The 20,361-nt window shown below is 44.7% G+C and overlaps 1 protein-coding gene across 1 annotated transcript; it reads right to left on the bottom strand.

Moving 5' to 3' along the window:
* Nucleotides 1–5,994: 5,994 nt before the first annotated feature.
* On the bottom strand, nt 5,995–20,087 carry LOC146611438 (C-type mannose receptor 2-like). Its single transcript, XM_085345618.1, has 6 exons — nt 20,048–20,087; nt 19,649–19,827; nt 9,151–9,364; nt 8,330–8,668; nt 7,974–8,074; nt 5,995–6,123 (listed from the first exon to the last, which is right to left on the bottom strand). Exons 1-6 carry the CDS (start codon nt 20,085–20,087, stop codon nt 5,995–5,997), a joined length of 1,002 nt encoding a protein of 333 aa, XP_085201744.1.
* Nucleotides 20,088–20,361: the final 274 nt, after the last annotated feature.

Genomic DNA, 20,361 nt, shown 5'->3' with positions numbered 1-20,361 from the left:
CACTTCGAAGATGAACATGTGTGCCTACAGATGGGGTGCTTGGCCTGGAAAGTGAAGCTATTGCCCTTTGAACCTGCATTGAAAATGTCAAGAAGACCGAGATCCCTCGTCTCAGCTCCAACCAGAGGTGAAGTAAAAGGCCTAAAACTCAGCTTTTGTGGGTGTAATGTACCACAAAGTGACAGAGTTTAATCTATGTGCTTTGGATGATAGATATTCTTGCTATAATTTAATTTATTATCAAATCTTAAATCTAATCAGAACTAACAAAGGGCCTGTGTATGAGGTAAGTGGAGCAGCCAAAAAGACAGAGAAACAGAAACCTTTTGGATTTTATTATGCTGAAAAACCCCAGAATAAGTCATTTTTGAGAAACCAACTTTTGAACTGTGATTGATAAATACTGAAGTTTACATACTGAGTGAAAAGAGACAACAAGAGAAAGCACATTCTTAGAGAAAGTAATCAGAAATGAAAAGTATATGGAAGGATCAAACGGTGCCTGGTTGGGTGTGAGACCAGTTCCACGTCCTCGTCCCCTGGGGTGGAGTTTTGTCAGCACATCACCTGTTCCTAATTTCCGGGCCATTATCTGGAGGGTTCTTAAACCAGCGCTGCCTGCCACCCTCTGCCATCCTGCTACCGTTGGTGGTAACTCGGACTTCCTTGTGTTCGTTATTCATGCTCCCCTGTTTTTGGATTAACGTTTTTCCATCTCCAGTTGTCTCCAGAGCGATCTCCTGTCGCGCTTATCGGTCTACCTGCAGACAAACGATTTCACACTCACCTGCTGCTCAGCCTGCCCTCCTGACCGTCGTGTCAACTGTGGATATATCTCCCCTCTGGACCCCTTGGAACCTGGATCCATCTCACCTGCATACTCCTCCCCTGGACACTCTCACAGCTACCCCTCCTATGCCAGTCGGCCTGCATCTACAGGTAAGGACATACCATCCACAAGTACTACTGAACTCAACCCACTCACTTGTTTCCCAGTCCAGTGATACTTCTCTCCTCTGTTGCAGAAGTTCCTGCCTGTGCTCTCCTTGTGTTTCACGTGCCCGAACCTTTCTCCATCCTAAACCTACACATACAGTATTTAAGGTTTGACTCTTAGTAGAAAGACTTTGCTTGCAAAATTTTGAACATAGTAATAAATCTGGTCGATTTCTGGCTAACTAGTTAAAAGGAAAAAACAACAGTATGTGCTGTTAAAGACGTGTCTGGGAACACAATATATGACCATGAAACACTAAACAACACTTTTAAGGGATTTTTTAAAATATAAAACTTTATATTCACCACAGATAAATCTAAAAACAAAACTGGCAAGCTTCATGACATAATTCTTCCGAAATTACCCCCCCCCAAAAAAAAGACCTTACATCACCTACCACTGCAGCCCTCCAACCTCATTTTAAAAACGTATAGAGGTGAACCAATGGTCAGTTTTGGAACTGCCATTATACGTGGTGTTCTCTGGTTGGTCAGTTATGAATGGAAAAAATAAAACTTGATTGGGCTGCAGTCCGAAGGCTGCACAGTGAAGATGTAAGCCTGACAGTCGTTTACCTGAAAGTAAAAGCAAGATCTGCTCCTTATGCTATTAAGCCAAAGGTCGACAATGAATTACAGACTTTGTTGAGGGTGGTGTACTGGAATGAGTCAGCCAGAGTGAGTGGGCCACTTCTATAGTACCTGTAATGAAACAAGATGATGCAGTGACAGTCTACGGGGATTTCAAAGTCAATGTACACCCAGTGTTGGAGTTAGAACAATACCCAGTACTGCACATCGATGATTTGTTTGCAAGTTTGGCTGGAGAGAAAGAAATTCATCAAAACTGATCCCAGTCAGGCATACCTGCAAATGTGTGTTGATGAGAACACGAGAACTATTGACACCAGTGACTCACAGGAGCCTCCACAGACACTGTAGACTAGCCCCAGCTATTCTTTTCTGCACCATCAAAAGTCAAAGCAGTGATGGACTCGCCTGCTCCACAAAATGTGAGTCAACTGTGCAAATATCTGGGACTTCTCAAGTATTATGGAAGGTTTATTCAATATCCTCTTCATCAACGTGAGGACAATGACAAGACATGGGAATGGACAGAGCAGTGTTTAAGCATTGAAAGAGACAAAGACTGCATGGTTAGGGACTGATGCTTTAATGCATTTCGATCCTATGCAACTAGCTTGTGATGCGTCGCCATACAGTGCAGGCATAGTCATATCTCACATTAGGGCATTTCACAATAAAGCTCAAGATCCTGTTGAGATGTTTCAAAATAAACTGAAATGATGATGTTATACATTATTCTCAAACATCAAATTTCAGAATATGCATCAAACAAATTACCTCAAATAAAAGTTACTATAAATGGTGCTTACAGTCACCACGTGGATGAAGGCACAGAGAATACCAGCATGGCCAGTGAAGATGAGCCAGAACCAGCTAGCTCCATCAGAAGGACCAGTCAAAACAAATCGAGGACCTTCATACTAAACGAGGGGCTCCCTCTGTAGCACGGACGTGGTTTGGTTATGAAAAGTCTGACACTGACCATAAAGCTGTACTATGCAAATTATCCCGCAAACTCGTGCCCACCACAGACTCAGACAAACCGCTTCAACCACCTATGCAGGAATCAGGTGAAAGAGTATGGAGAGAGTTTACGGGTGAGAAGCAAAAAAGAGCCGTCAGGTGCTAAAAATAAAGACTCAAATGTTAGAACAGGCCGTGTGATGCTCACAAAGAAAACGGCGGCTGTTACAACTTATGTCTAAAAATGTATCATTTCATGCATTGGTCAAAAACTCGAATCCAGGTACACGACGCCCAGCTGATTCACACAAGACTAGTTGTCCGAGATTCACAGGATTGACACAAATGCACTATTTTGTGATACATATCGTTATCAGGGCGAGAAATGTCTCATATCGGGATATGAGATTTTGGTCATATCGCACAGCCCTGTCTCACACCACGCTAAATGGGGAAGGACCGTGCCATGAATTATTACTGTATATAGAATACACAGACTTGCTTCTCAGGCAGAATGTGGAAGAACAGAATCAGCCCTCCATTCCTCCTACTTTATATAATTTATAAATATATTATTAAAAAAGAAGAAGTTTCTCGGATGAGAGGTGAAACGTCTTCAAGCAACTTAAACAAGTCCAGACGCTTTTCTTTGCAAGCTCCTTTGACTACGATGACCTGGATGACTGAGAACCTTCACAGACATTATTAAAAAATATAGATTTATAATAGAAACCCAAACATTTCACACATAGGTGCATTTATAGACTGTCAGACAGTTGCTGTGAAAGAGTGAGGGATGTGCTGTTCTCCCAGAGTGAATGGAAACGTGAAGGAGAGGAAGGACCACCTGCTTCAGGTCAGTACATTCAAGGCCATTATTAGCAGTTATCACTCCCACGAGTAAAAGGCCTAAAATCCCACCCTTATGGGTGCAATGTAGGGTGACAGTTTAATATGTGCTTTTGCTGATAGTTGTTCCTGCTGTAATTGAATTGATCAAATATGAAATCTAATCAGAGCTAACAAAGTGCCTGTGTGACAAAAGTGGAGCAGACAAAAAGACAGAAACAAAAGTTTTAAATTTTATTATATTTTATTATACATGAACAACCAAAATAAGTCATTTTTGAGTAACTAATTTGAAAATGAAAATGTTGAAATTATGCAAACTGAAGTGAAATATGTTCAATAAATATGATTATGTGATAAAGTAGCTTTTGCTCCAGAGAAAAGGAGAGGGCGGTTAGTTATAGTGAAGTTATAGCTCGAATCAGGTGACTGCACAGCACAGTGGGTGATTGTTAAAAGTGTGTGAAGTCTTCTTTCTCCAACCTGCTGTGGATTACAAATTGAGTTTACTATCTTTGAGGCAATCAGTAGTGTTTTACATTTTTCCAATTTTTGGAAGAGCACAGAGGAGCAGCGGTTTAAGTTCCCTGATGTTGTTGTCTTCAACTTTCATTAACCAGATATATGAACTGACAAGAGACCGTTTTACTCACCGGTGCGACAACAATGGAAAAACAAAGAGCTGCATTGTTGTGAATTTTAGCACTACGGTTAGCATTTACAGGATATTGTTTTTGATGATATTATACAAAGGACCCTGTTTCTGCAATGCCCTTTGTTTTAAAACTTCATCTCCTCTTCTTATAACCCCACGGGCATTTCCTTTGGCCTGCTGGTCTGGAAAATCCAACAGTTCATCTATATGTAAACAAGGCACTTAAACTGGGATAGTGCATTCCTTGAGTGCATTCCTCAGTGTACCTCAAGCTTGCAGCCTGCTAAAGAACACACACAATTGATTATGTGCCTTTAGGTATATATGGTTAAACATTTCCTAATGCAAATAACTACATGCAGTATTCTACCATGTGCAAACTTATATCACTAAAGGATTCTAAATGTTTAGTGTTTAATGGACCTGTATGATAATATTAGACTGAAGATTCTGTAACTTAACAAAGCTCTTTATGTTAACCGTTATTTTCTTTTGCCTTGTCAACTCAAGATTTATGGTGTATACCAGGGGTGCTCAATACTTCGATCGCGATCGACCAGTCGATCGCAAAGGTAGTATTGGTAGATCGCATGGCATTAAAAAAATAGATGCCAGCCTATCATCCATCCCGTCACTTGATTGATACAGGGAAGCCAGTCAGATGACAGCAGATTTTTTCTGACGCTTAGGTCGCTGCGCATGCGCAAACAGCGGCGCGAAGTGTAGTAAAACTGACAAGCTAGTCAGCGAGTTAACTCCAATTTTTAGCTCTCGGTTTTTTCTCTTAAACCTGGCCGTCAGCAGCTACTGTCCGGACTATGCATCCCTGGCTGATTCAATTCAGTGCAAGTCATCAGAGTAAACTCAGGTAATGACAAAAAATTTACATAGTTAATTGTGTTGTGAAATATTGGCTATTGCGGTTATGCATGTATATACATTGTAGATATAAAGAATCCTCAATATATTTATAAATAAGTATATGTTTTGGATTTTTGTAGTGGGTAGATCATTTTGACTTGGTCATTTTATAAGTAGCTCACATGCGGAAAAAGTGTGAGCACCCCTGGTGTATACTAAGGTTGGAGGAAAAACACCAACAAATCACTCTTTACCTTGCAGAAAATGTTTATGTGAAGACCATCTGGTTTTTGTGTCAGAACTCAGGATGTAGGAGATCTCGGTAAAGATTTATTGTTTTTGTGAGTGCTTTTTTTATTGCCCTTGCTGAACAAAGGAATTTAACTGTCAGGACACCACCCCACCCAGTGGGCAGGGTCTGAACTGAAACTTATTGCCTGCCTATAAAAACTGTTGCACAGAAAATAAACTTTGAGTCAGTTTGGAATGACACCTAGAACAGTCTCCGCGTCTTCTTGTTCTTCCAAACTGCTCCCGGTACTCCAGCCGGTACCGTGATTAACCGTTGATCATGCATGAGAATATTTTAATTTTGTTATATGTTAAAGGATGAACTCTGCTTATCGCTGCCCATGTCTCGAAGGAAACCCGATCCACGGACGGAGATTTCTTTCATGCATAAAGACATTATACTCTATTATATGTAAGTACAGTGTACATATGTCAAAAAGAACCCAACATTACGTTACTAATTTTGCCAAAAAATTCAACAACTTCCTGTTGAGTTGTGAAATAAACAGAATTAAAGAAACAGCACACATTAGCATTAACCAAGATTATCCAAGATTCCAACAATAATAAGACAAACTGCAGAATCTTCTCTTACTTTTAACCCTCTCAGGCTCAAATTAAACTTTTTGTTGCTAATGCACAACCAAGTCCTGCAGTGAGTAAAAAACCTCATAAAATATGTATGTGGGGTAATCAGGTTGTTAGTTTTTAACTGTTGCAAATCGGTGACGCCTGCCTCGAGAGGGTTAAAGGACACATATCGTTTGTTAAAGCTGACTTTCTACCAACATTTAACACTCATCATTTTTGTTTTTCTTCTTCTTCGTCTCCTCCTCATGGAAAACTTCTCCGTCTGACTGCTTCCTCCAGCTCACTGTGATGTCTCCATTCACTCCCTGGTCCTTCAGCTTCTTTTTGAGCTGAAACAAAGACGGAAAAAACGTTTGTCTAAGAGTTCGATTACAGCTCTTAATGAACTGTCAAACAACTCAGGGTTCAAAGGTGAAATGTTAACACAGTACTGTGCAAATGTTTCAAGCAGATGTGAAAAAATGCTGTAAACATTTTTTACAGAGCTTTCAGAAATGTAAATGATTGTTTATTGGCCCCAAATGTGTACTGCAGCAGGACCACAACCCCAAACATCTTCCGCGTGAAGAAGAACAAGTAGTACTGAAAGTGATGGTACGACCCCCACAGAGCCCTGATCTCAACATCATGCAGTTTGTCTGGGATTACATGACGAGACAGAAGGATGTGAGAAGCCTACATCCACAGAAGATCTGTGGTTAGTTCTCCAAGATGGAACGACCTACCAGCCAAGATCCTTCAAAAACTGTGATGTGATTTAGATTTCACCTTAGTTCATTCACTGCATTTTGTAGGGAACGTATTTAATTTTAAAGTAAGTTACAGGGCTTTCCCTGCCTTTCTGGAGGGCTTATATTTCACTATAAACGATCTAATATGCAAATACACATAATTATGTATTATTATAATAGTGATATTAAAAAATGCAAACATTGTGTTTTAAAGAAAATACATTATATTAGATTTACATTTACAAAATGACAAAATGCTGATTTTTACAGCAGCAACATTATTGTATCTCTGCACTTTAAGCATTTAATAAGATTTCTGCCTGCACAGAGTGGATAGTCAAACAAACTGATTCATCATAAATACATTATTGTATATTTATTGCTTTTTAAAATTCTCATCACTTTATTATTAAAGGCACTAGGAATAAATAAGAAGGGAAGGATTGTGGATCAGTATGGAAAGTATATCCAGTATTCTGCAGAAGGTATAAGATGTCACTGTATGTATGTGCGTGTGTGTGTGCGTGTGTGTGTGCGCGCACGCTAAAGGTTGCGTATCCCTCAGTAGCTGGATTACAAAGCGCACAGACCTGTACCAGCTGTTGCATTGCGGAGATATTTTATTATAAAAACAATGCTCAACACAGTTGCAGTGTTTTGGTTCTATAACATTTTTCTATCGTTACTTTATTATGGATTAGGTGCAAGAGTCGTTAAGTATGAATAATTAAATAACAGATTAATGCAATAGCAGACTGTGCCTTGTTCTTAGGTGGAGAGTGATAGATGAGTTGAGGAGATGAAGGAGGAAGAGAGGCAAAGAGTGATTCACAGGCAGAGCCCCGTTTATGTCTTACAGTTTTGTTGTCTTATGGTTTAATCAGCTACCGTCTCTCCTATGGACTTCTTCATGTCTGCAGTCTCAGATCAGCACAGTCCTGCCCTCCAGCTCTATCAGCAGCAGGAGCAGCAGCAACGTTGTAGCCAACAGGCAGACATAGTCTGTTTGCTCTGCATTGTCCCCGCCCGATGACAGTGATATAACATGATGCGATTCCATACTAGATTCTAGATGAATGTGTGTTGTTGTTCAGCCTGGTTCTATGTGCCCATTTTTAACTTTAAGCACCTGCCCCATCAAACATCTCTGCACAGCCCTGGTCCTATGCACCACTCTTCATGGTTAGAACATGCTTAAAATAAATTGCAGAAAAAATTGAAATATCATACTTCTTCTCTCAAGCATCTCTTTTTTCCCCCACATCCCATTTTCAGAGCCCATGAAAACATCAAAGTAGGAAGAATGAAACATGTGTACGCCTTTAAGTTTGCTGATACTGGAAACTTAGGACTCTACCTCTGTTTTCAGTATGATTTGTGAAAATGTCCCCCACATTAAATACAGACAACTAATCAATCCATAAAACATCTGTTACAGATATGATTACCTGCTGCAGCATCTCATCCTGCACCGCAGAGTCCTGCAGACCGAGAGACGGGCTTTTCTCCAGCCTCACTTTCACCACATGTTTTGAAACAAGTGGCACAACTTCCTTCTGCTTTTCCTCTTCAACAAACAAAAAGCAGATTTATCAGTGACATGGACGATAATTGTTCGGATATTATTGTGAGACCTTTTGAAGTTGGCTGTTAGTTGCAGAGAAAGCTTAGTGTAACTTAGCATGAACCTCACAACAACACAAACAAACCCATCTTCTCACTTTCTTAAGAATAAGTCACTTTTTGTTAGTGCAGCGGGTTTTGTTATATCAGCAACTGCAATCAAAGTAAACCTGGAGGGTACCTGAGCCATTGTAGCAAATAAATCCTCTCTGAAAGTCACATGTATAGGATTCCCATTTTCCAGCAGCTCCAAAGTATAGTGCTGCACAATTATACGACACGACACTGCTAGGCTGGTTCATATTCCAGTATGTAAATGAGGTTTTACTTCCATCAGTCCACATCCAGCCTCTGAAAAGGCCGATCCAGACCTTTTGTCCTGCAGGTATCAGCTCCTTTATCTTCTGGTTCTCTGACATGTTTCTCACACTGGCCAGGTCTGTGTAATGAGCTCTGCAGAAGCTCCGGGCCTCCGTCCATGTCATGGGATTGTTGATTAAGATAAAAGTCACATTAGCCCCTGAAACAGATCAAAGTGAAGTGCCATATAATATCATAAAATATTTTTGCAATACATTAATATGTAAAAAACAAACAAAACAAAAAGCATTACAGTCTAAATAAATCATATTAAGTGGTTAAGGTCTCCCTCTAAATCTGGGACTCTCCACCATTTGACCTTAGAACTGAAGAAGCTTCTCGGATGAGAGGGGAAACGTCTTCAAGCAACTTAAGGAGGTCCAGACGCTTTTCTTTGCAAGCTCCTTTGAGCCATCATAATATTTTGCATCCACTTGTGTCAGTCCTCAGTCCTAGACAGGCTGCACTTAATTTCTTAAATCCACAAGTCACGTTTTATTGCTTACATTTCAACTCTCTGATCTTTAGTTATCAATATGAGCTGTATGAAAAGAGATAAAATTGTGCAGCAACAGGCATAACTCATAGATGAAGAGCTGAAACTGGTTTGTGTTGTGGTCTTTAAACTGTTTAAATCCTCACCTCTGACACTGGAGCAGACTGCCATAACATTTAGATAACAAGGTACATCATTCCATTCTCCGGTACCGATCATCTGTCCACATTCTTCATTACCGTTCTGGTTGTTTGGGTCACCAGGTGCCCAATTTCTGAACTCAGCTTCACTGTTTTTGTAGACATCTGTGCCTGACATCGACCAGCTCCAAATCTTATTGTATAACCCAATCCAGCCATACTGCAAAGACAAATTTTAAAATGACTTCGTTAGCGTCCATAGCTAACATCTGTCTCGATCCCCCCCTCATGTTGCATATTCATATTTTGTGGGGACATCAAATTGACATAATACTTTTCCTAGCCACTTACCCTAACCATCAAAAGTGAATGCCTAACGCTTACCCTAAACCTAACCATAGCCTAATTGTAGCCCTGACAATAAAACCATATTTTAAGTCTCAAAAATGCCCCACATGCATATTAAACTTCATATTTCTGGTCCCCACACACACACACACACACACACACACAGTATATTAAAGTTATATATATATATATATGTGTATATATATATATATATATATATATATATATATATATATATATATATATACACATGCATGGAGGGTTTCACCCCAAGTCCAGCACCCTGTGGCTGTACGCTAAGCGGAAGGAAGGGGGCCGGGGACTGGTGAGTGTCAGCACCACAGTCCAGGATGAGACAAGGAACATCCAAGAATACATTGGGAAGATGTCCCCAACTGACCGAGTGCTCAGTGAATACCTCAGGCAGCAGAAACCCAAGAAAGAGGAGGGAGACGAGGAACCATCATGGAAGGACAGGCCCCTGCACGGTATGTACCACCGGCAGATAGAGGAGGTGGCTGATATCCAGAAATCCTACCAGTGGCTGGACAAAGCTGGACTGAAAGACAGCACAGAGGCACTAATCATGGCAGCACAAGAACAAGCTCTGAGTACAAGATCCATAGAGGCTGGGGTCTATCACACCAGGCAAGACCCCAGGTGCAGGCTGTGTAAAGATGCCCCAGAGACAATCCAGCACATAACAGCAGGGTGCAAGATGCTAGCAGGCAAGGCATACATGGAACGCCATAACCAAGTGGCCGGCATAGTGTACAGGAACATCTGTGCCGAGTATAACCTGGAAGTCCCGAGGTCAAAATGGGAGATGCCCCCAAGGGTGGTGGAGAATGACCGAGCTAAGATCCTGTGGGACTTCCAGATACAGACGGACAAAATGGTGGTGGCTAACCAACCGGACATAGTGGTGGTAGACAAACAGAAGAAGACGGCCGTAGTGATCGATGTAGCGGTTCCGAATGACAGCAATATCAGGAAGAAGGAACACGAGAAGCTGGAGAAATACCAAGGGCTCAGAGAAGAGCTCGAGAGGATGTGGAGGGTGAAGGTAACGGTGGTCCCCGTGGTAATCGGAGCACTAGGTGCGGTGACTCCCAAGCTAGGCGAGTGGCTCCAGCAGATCCCGGGAATAACATCGGAGATCTCTGTCCAGAAGAGCGCAGTCCTAGGAACAGCTAAGATACTACAGGACCCTCAAGCTCCCAGGCCTCTGGTAGAGGACCCGAGCTTGAAGGATAAACCGCCCGCAGGGGCGTGCTGGGTGTTTTTTATACGCCTTTGGAGTGGAGGATGGCAAGTTCGATTCCCGCCTGGGGTGTCTGTATCCAGCAGGGGTCCTAAGGCTAGGCCCCCCATGTAAAGCGAGCCTACCGCAGACATGAGCGAGACAGATAAATATGAAGGCATGCCTGGCTGGACATCGCCCTGATCAACCAGGTCTGCATCAGGTGTTGAGGAACCAGGGCACTCTGACGAGAAGTGGGCTACTGGAACAAGAAGGCATCATTGGGTAAGAGACAAAAACAGGGCGTTGTTGCAATGTTACTACGTAAGTAACCCTGGTGGAAGGGGCTACATGAATAGGATGAGGGACCTATGGATTCTTCAATACCCAACATCCACAATGACGGTGAAACAACTAGTAGCTCAGTGTTCCAACATTTAAAACAAGGTGCTGCTCTCACAGCTAGAGATTGATGAGTTACAACATAAATCTGTTCTTCATGCAACGAACCAAGGTGTACTCTCAGTGGCAGGGGAACAATATGAGAACAGCATCACCAAGGCTGGAGATGGAACAATACTGGAAGAGCATATGGGAGAAGGACGCAACCCATAACGGCAATGCTCAGTGGCTAGTGGATCTGAGGGCAGATCACAGAAACCTCCCTGAACAGCTTCCAGTAACCATCACAGTGGCAGATATCCAAGAAAGGGTTTCCAGTATGAAGAGTTGGACAGCACCAGGCCCCGACATGGTTCACGCCTACTGCCTGAGAAGCTGACTGCACTCCATGAGCGTCTGGCAGCACAAATGAACTAGCTGCTAGTTGACGAGAGACACCCGGAATGGCTAACCGAAGGTCGGACGGTCCTGATCCCCAAGGACCCCAAGAAGGGACCGGTCCCCTCCAACTACCGACCAATAACCTGCCTCAGCACCACGTGAAAGCTCCTGTCAGGCATCACAGCGGCTAAGATGAACAGGCACATGGCTCAATACATTAGTGGGGCACAGAAAGGGGCACACAACACCAGCTACTGGTAGACAGAACAATCAGCCGAGACTGCAAGACCAGACTGACCAACCTGTGCACTGCCTGGATTGATTACAAGAAGGCCTATGACTCAGTGCCCCACACATGGATCCAGGAATGCCTAGAACTATATAAGATCAACAGGATGCTAAGAGTATTCATCAGGAACTCAATGGAGATGTGGCGGGAACACTAGAGGCCAACTTCAAGCCATAGCACAAGTCACCATCAAGTGTGGAATCTACCAAGGAGATGCTCTGTCCCCACTGCTGTTCTGCATAGGCCTCAACCCCCTCAGTGAGATCATAGACAAGACTGGCTACGGATACCGACTACGGAGTGGAGCAGTTGTCAGCCACCTCCTGTACATGGATGACATCAAGCTGTATGCCAAGATTGAACGAGGCATCGATTAAATCTTGATGCACCAGGATATACAGCAATGACATCGGAATGTCATTCGGACTGGAGAAGTGTAGTCGGATGGTAACAAAGAGAGGGAAGGTAGCCAGAACTGAGGAGATCGAACTACCAGACGGCAACATTGCAGACATAGAGGACAGTTACAAGTACCTGGGGATCCCGCAGGCGAATGGGAACCATGAAGAGGTCGCTAGGAAAGCTGCAACCACCAAGTACCTGCAGAGGGTCAGGCAAGTCCTGAGGAGTCAGCTACACGGTAAGAACAAGATCCGGGCTATCAACACCTACGCCCTGCCCGTGATCAGGTACCCGGCTGGGATAATAAGCTGGCCAAAGGAGGAGATAGAAGCCACTGACATCAAGACAAGAAAGGTCCTGACCATGCATGGAGGGTTTCACTCCAAGTCCAGCACCCTGAGGCTGTACGCTAAGCGGAAAGAAGGAGGCCGGGGGGTGGTGAGTGTCAGCACCACAGTCCAGGAAGAGACAACGAACATCCACGAATACATCACGAATAAGGCCCCAACTGACAGCGTGCTCAGTGAATACCTCAGGCAGCAGAAACCCAAGAAAGTGGAGGAAGGCGAGGAACCATCATGGAAGGACAGGCCCTTGCACGGTATGTACCACCGGCAGATAGCAGAGGTGGCTGATATCCAGAAATCCTACCAGTGGCTGGACAAAGCTGGACTGAAAGACAGCATGGAGGCACTAATCATAGCAGTACAGGAACAAGCTCTGATCCATAGATGCTGGGGTCTATCACACCAGGCAAGACCCCAGGTGCAGGCTGTGTAAAGATGCCCCTGAGACAATCCAGCACATAACAGCAGGGTGCAAGATGCTAGCAGGCAGGGCATACATGGAACGCCATAACCAAATGGCCGGCATAGTGTACAGGAACATCTGTGCCGAGTAAAACCTGGAAGTCCCGAGGTCAAGTGGGAGATGCCCCCAAGGGTGGTGGAGAATGACCAAGCTAAGATCCTGTGGGACTTCCAGATACAGACGGACAAAATGGTGGTGGCTAACCAACCGGATATAGTGGTGGTAGACAAACAGAAGAAGACGGCCGTAGTGATCAATGTAGCGGTTCCCAATGACAGCAACATCAGGAAGAAGGAACTCGAGAAATACCAAGGGCTCAGAGAAGAGCTCGAGAAGATGTGGAGGGTGAAGGTGATGGTGGTCCCTGTGGTAATCGGAGCACTCGTTGCAGTGACTCCCAAACTAGGCGAGTGGCTCCAGCAGATCCCGGGAATAACATCGGAGATCTCTGTCCAGAAGAGCGCAGTCCTAGGAACAGCTAAGATACTGCAGGACCCTCAAGCTCCCAGGCCTCTGGTAGAGGACCCGAGCTTGAGGGATACATATTAGTGCTGTCAATAGATTAAAAAAATTAACTAATTATTCTCACAATTTTCTGTAATTAATCACGATTAATCGCAATTACTTGATCAAGAGGCTGGTTGCAATTACATTTTTTCAACTTTAAACTCAAAGAATGTTAAATGCTTAAATTCAAAGAAAATTTGAATAGCTTTCTTCAATCTTTTAGCACAGGTTCTCTCCTGTGAAATACAAAAAAAAAAACTATATAATAATAGGTAAGTATACACTAATATATAATATATATATTAGTGCTGCCAAACAATTAAAATGTTTAATCAGATTTATCACAGGGTTACTTTGGATTAATTTGTATTAATAACTATAAAATATTATCCATCCATCCATCCATCCATCCATCCATCCATCCATCCATCCATCCATCCATCTTCATCCGCTTTATCCAAGGCCGGGTCGCAGCAGCCTAAGCAAAGAGGCCCAGACCTCCCTCTCCCCAGCCACCTCCTCCAGCTTATACAGGGGAACACCAAGGCGTTCCCAGGCCAGCCGAGAGATATAATCTCTCCAGCGTGTCCTGGGTCTGCCCCGGGGCCTCCTCCCGGTGGGACATGCCTGGAACACCTCACCCAGGAGGCGCCCAGGGGGCATCCTTGTCAGATGCCCGAACCACCTCAGCTGGCTCCTTTCAATGTGGAGCATCAGCGGCTCTACTCTGAGCCCCTCCCGGATGGCCGAACTTCTCACCCTATCTCTAAGGGAGAGACCAGCCACCCTTCGGAGGAAGCCCATTTCTGCCGCTTGTATCCGCGATCTCGTTCTTTCGGTCACTACCCACAGCTCGTGGCCATAGGTGAGGATAGGGACGTAGATCGACCGGTAAATTGAGAACTTCGCTTTTACACTCAGCTCCCTCTTCACCATGACGGACCGGTGCAGCGTCCGCATTACTGCAGCTGCAGCCCCAATCCGTCTGTCAATGTCCGGCTCCCTTCTCCCATCACTCGCGAACAAGACCCCGAGATACTTGATGATAGGTTTTGTATTGTTGATTGTCATTTATGCTTAGAAACATTTACTCATATATGCTTAGAAGTATATAATCATTTGTAGATTGAAAGAATGTTTCATCCTAAGAGGTCTGTAACAACTCTGTGTAGCATGAAGGGGGGGTGAGTTCACTCCCCTACAGAGGAGAGATCGTATCTTCCTTTGCTGATTTATGGTATAGCAAACACACGTATATCTGTTTAAGTATAAGAGCCTTTTGTTTAGATAAATCTGCTAGACTTCTAGGCGCCAGCCTTGGGGAGGCTTCACAGGGTCACATCTTGACCTCACACACACACACACACACACACCTACATACACACACACACACACCTACACACACACACCTACATACACACACACCTACACACACACACATACACACACACACACACACCCACATACACAGGCAAGGTACTCTTTGTGTGAATGTAGACGTCATATGTTAATGAACCTATGCATATTCATGTAACCTCAATAAAAGGACAGTGGTACGGGAGAACGGACGAGAGCAACTGGGGTCAAGCGAAGGGACGGCGCTTTGTCCGGTTCTCTCCCGTATACGAGTAACATGAAGAAGCTTGCCTATTTGTGTCTTGCTTTGCGGTGTAATTATATTGTCTTCAACGTTCCAGTGAATAGGTTTATGCTACAAACCTATCACTTGAACTCCTCCACTTGGGGCAGGAACTCATCCCCGACCCGGAGTGGGCACTCCACCCTTTTCCGGCTGAGAACCATGGCCTCAGATTTGGAGGTGCTGATCCTCATTCCCGCTGCTTCACACTCGGCTGTGAACCGCTCCAGTGCGAGCTGGAGGCCCTCACCCGATGAAGCCAACAGAACCACATCATCTGCAAAAATCAGAGATGAGATTCTGAGGCCACCAAAGCGAAAGCCCTCCGCCACTTGGCTGCGCCTAGAAATCCTGTCCATATAAATTATGAACAGAACCGGAGACAAAGGGCAGCCCTGGCGGAGCCCATCACCCACCGGGAATGAGTCCAACTTATTGCCGGAAATGCGAACCAAGCTCTTGCAACGGTTGTATAGGAATCGAATGGCCCGTAGCAATGGGCCATTGGACTGGGGCCTCTGCTAGATGTTCCCAGCACACCCTCACTACGGGTTCAGGTACACCGGGTCTGTCCAGCGTCCTCCCCCGCCACCTGATCCAACTCACCACCAGGTGGTGATCAGTTGACAGGTCCGCCCCTCTCTTTACCCGAGTGTCCAGAACATATGGTCGCAGGTCTGGTAATACGATTACAAAATCGATCATTGACCTACGGCCTAGAGCGTCCTGGTGCCACGTGCACTTATGGACACTCCAATGTTCGAACAAGGTGTTCGTTATGGCCAAACTGTGATTAGCACAGAAGTCCAATAACAAAGCACTGCTCAGGTTCAGATCAGGGAGGCCGTTCCTCCCAATCACGCCCCTCCAGGTCTCGCTGTCGTTACCCACGTGAGCATTGAAGTCTCCCAGCAGGACAACAGAGTCTCCAGGTGGAGCACCTTCCAGCACCCCCCCCCCCCCCCCCCCTCCCCAGGGACTCTAAGAAGGCTGGGTACTCCGAACTGCCACTTGGCGCATAAGCGCAGATGACAGTCAGATACCGTTCCCCGACCTAAGGTGCAGGAACAAACCCTCTCGTCCACCGGGAAAAACCCCAACGTACCGGCAGCAAGCCGAGGGGATATTAGAATACCCACCCCAGCCCGCCGCCTCTCACCAGGTGCAACTCCAGACTGAGACAGAGTCCAGCCCCTCTCCAGAAGACTGGTTCCAGAGCCCAAGCCATGCGTAGAGGAGAGCCCGACTATATCTAGCCGGTAACCCTCAACCTCACGCACTAACTCAGGCTCCTTCCCCACCAGAGAGGTGACATTCCATGTCCCTATTGCCAGTCTTGGCAGCCAGGGGTCAGTCCGCCAGGGCCTCCGCTCCTGGCCGCCACCCGGTACACAATGCACCCGACCCCTATGGTGCCTCCTGCGGGTGGTGGGCCTGCGGGAGGATGGGCCCATATCTCCTCTTTGGGCTGTGCCCAGCCGGGCCCCATGGACTAAGGCCCGGCCACCAGACGCTCACCCTCGGGCACCCTCCCTGGGCCTGGCTCCAGGGCGGGGCCCCGGTAACCCTATCCCGGGCAGGGTAAACTGTTCCCTCGATGTTCTTTTCATAAGGGTTTTCTGAATCGCTCTTTGTCTGGTCCCTCACCCAGGACCAATTTGCAATGGGAGACCCTACCAGGGGGCAAAAGCCCCCAGACAACATAGCCCCTGGATCCCTGGGACACACAAACCCCTCCACCACGATAAGGTAGCGATTCAAGGAGGAATAAAAGTGAATAATATTAAATATTATTCACTTTTATTCTATATTAATCGCATTTCATTTTGCATGAGCAAACAGACTCTAGATAAAAGGGAAAAATATACGAACTTAACATGTTTATTGAACATCTTGAACATTCATGTTAACAAAAAACTCTGTAAACATTTATCCAATCTCTCTGTCACTCTTGGGGAGGCACTTCAAGTCCTTGAAACAAGGAACCAAAGCTATATAAAGCGCGTGTTCTCAATGGTATTAACAGGTCTGCAGTTTGTTGCAATCCACTTGGCATTGTGTCAGTCAATATGTCCGAGGCAGACTTACTGAGTCCCCGATGTTCCGTGAGTGGTTTGTCTCAAGCTGGGTGACGCGTTAGCCAAAGTGCTAGCAGCATCCCCGACTATCGTATGCTTCTCATCAATGTGATATTTAAAGCTGGAAGTGCTTCAGTGAAAAGGAAACTCCTTCTTCCACAAGGTGCATACCGTATTTTCACGACCATAAGACGCACTGTACTAAAAGGCGCAGTCTCAGTTATGTGTGCCATTACTGTATTTAACACACACATAAGGCGCACTGGATCATAGGGCGCATACAAGTACTGTATGCATATTTAAAAATAAAGCGGGAGCAAACCTGAGTTCGGTACCTTACTCACATTTCTGTTACCGGTAATCGTCATCATCAACAACACACAAGCATACAAGTGTGCATATTTAAAAATAAAGCAGGAGCAAAACAAAGTTTGGTACTCACATTTTTATTACCAGTAATCGTCATCATCAACAACATACAAGCATACAAGTGTGCGTATTTAAAAATAAAGCAGGAGCAAAACAAAGTTTGGTACTCACATTTTTATCATCAATCAAACCCATCGAAGTCCTCATCCTCTATGTCTGAATTGAACAGCTGCGCTAAATCTCCATCAAACATGCCAGGTTCACTTTCTTCACCGTCAGAGTCACTTTCCGTGCCGTGCGGCTCCTCGGAAATGATGCCGGCTTTTGCGAAAGCTCGAACAACAGTGCCAGCAGACATGTTAGCCCAAGCATCTACAATCCATTGGCAAATTGTGGCGTAACTCGCCCAGCGCTGCCTTCCACTCTTGGTGAAACTGTGGTCCCCAACGGTCATCCATCGCTCCCAGGCCGCTCGCAGTCTTACTTTGAACGGGCGGTTCACACCGATGCCCAGCGGTTGGAGTTCCTTTGTCAGGCCTCCCGGAATGACAGCAAGCTCACAGTTCATTTGTTTCACTAGTTTTTTCACATCGGCTGTGAGAGGGGCACGCATAGAGTCACAGATTAAGAGCGATGGTGATGCGTGGAAAAAACCACCTGGTCTCCTTACATACACCTCCCTCAGCCACTCTTTCATCATTTCCTCATCCATCCAGCCCTTTTCATTTGCCTTAATTATGATTCCTGCTGGAAACTTCTCTTTAGGCAAAGTCTTTCGTTTAAAAATCACCATAGGCGGCAGTTTCTGTCCATTAGCATGGCAGCCAAGCACAACAGTAAAAGAAGACTTTTCATACCCCGTTGTGCGTATCGCTACCGTGCTGGTCCCCTTCTTCTCCACAGTGTGACTCACCGGGATGTCAAAAGTGAGCGGGACCTCGTCCATGTTTGTGATGTGGCTGGGCTGGATGTTTTTGTCGCCGATGTGTTTGCTGCGGAAGATGGCCAGCTTTTCCTTATAATCCGCTGGAAGTTGCTGCGCTACCGTAGTCCTGGTCCGGATGGAAAAATGGCACCGTTTCATAAAACGAAAGCACCAAGACGGACCTCCTTGGAAATGTTCAATGTTCATCTCTTCAGCTAGTGAAACTGCTTTTAGCCGAATGGTGACCGTCGAAACGCTTCTCCCGCTCGTTCTTTGCTCGATGATCCACCGCTCGAGTCTTTCCTCCAACTCGGGCCACCTCGCCTTATGTCCGCGGAAACTCAGCTGCGTTTTCTTGACCTGCCGGAGCTTGTTTTCTAGCTTCCTCCATTTGCAAACCATCGATTCGTTAATCTTAAATTCTCTCGCGGCTGCTCGATTTCCATGTTCCTCCGCATAGCTGATGGCCTTCAGTTTAAACTGTGCTTCATAAGCGTGTCTCTTTGCCATTTTCAGGGTTGTTAAAACAACGATGTTCCACATAATGCACATACCTGTCCTTTTATACAGGTATGTGCGATTGTCCGGTATATACGATCAACGCTCACACTTCACCCTTTAGCGTTCTCATGGTGTTCTCTACTACGTCCTCCTTACAACACACAGGGCGCACTGCGCTATAGGGCGCGCCGTACTTTTTGAAGAAAATCTAAGACTTTTAAGTGCGCCTTATGGTCGTGAAAATACGGTAATACTTTATATCGGTCGACTGTTCCGTCTTGTTATTTTTTTAATACTCAAATTTCCCATCGAGAGGACCGATGTGTGTTTATCATCTTCCAAATTGAGTTGATTGGTTCAGCTGCCTGTCACTACAAGATCAGCTGCCCATTTGCGCATGTGCGAAGGTAACTCTACTTGGACAAACGAAATGCGTTGACAGAAATATTTCAGGGATTTTGAGTAATTCTGCACTCCAGATGCGTTAATAATTTTAATCGCGTTGACCATGATGTGGGATTAATTTACTTTTACGCGTTAATTTTGACAGCGCACGCACACATACACGTACGTGTGTGTGTGCGTGTATAAAAACTCTAACAGAACTTACAAAGTTGAGATGATTGTTTGCGACTGCTCTGTCATTCAGGGTCTTCACATCCTCTGTGCTGCTAATAATAGCCAGGTCTGTGTATTTCTCTCTACAGTAACGCTGTGCTTCAGTCCAGTTCTTTTTAGAAGCAATGATATGGTACTGACGTTGAGCATTCAAGGTGATGGCACACAGCCCTGCAGTGACAGATGTAGAAATGAATTATATTTGAGATAAAACTTTGTAAATATACAACACAGCAACAATGCATTATTTCTTCTGCACTGAGGAAAGAAACAAAAACACTTCTCTTTACAGTAATGATGTTTGAAGTCTCACTGCTGTATACACATCATAAAGACAGCACATAGATCAAATTATTAAAGGTTAATTTAATAATTTCTAGAGAAAACTTACCTGATGTAGCTATAATGTACAGAAGAACTTTGTCCATCATTGTGCATCGGTTCTCACCTTCAGTTTGTGACTGTTGATGAAATGGATTTTAACTGTTCACACCTTAATGCAAAGTATTTATGCAAACTTTTTTTTTCATAGAAGGTATAAATCATCAGGCAGGGACTACTGTTGTAAATAATATAGACCAGTATAACATGCAGCAAATTGCCATCAGTGACAAAACAACCTTTCCCACCTCCACCTCACTTCTTCAAATAAAAAATGGGGACAAACAGACACAATCAGCAGCGGTGTGGCCAAGATGTACATGT

This window comes from Diplotaxodon limnothrissa, linkage group LG20, assembly GCF_057381915.1.
Source record: "Diplotaxodon limnothrissa isolate DT_005_m linkage group LG20, D_limnothrissa_male_GT1.1, whole genome shotgun sequence".
In the NCBI taxonomy this organism is placed as follows: domain Eukaryota; kingdom Metazoa; phylum Chordata; class Actinopteri; order Cichliformes; family Cichlidae; genus Diplotaxodon; species Diplotaxodon limnothrissa.
This window is presented reverse-complemented; position numbering and strand designations above follow the sequence as displayed.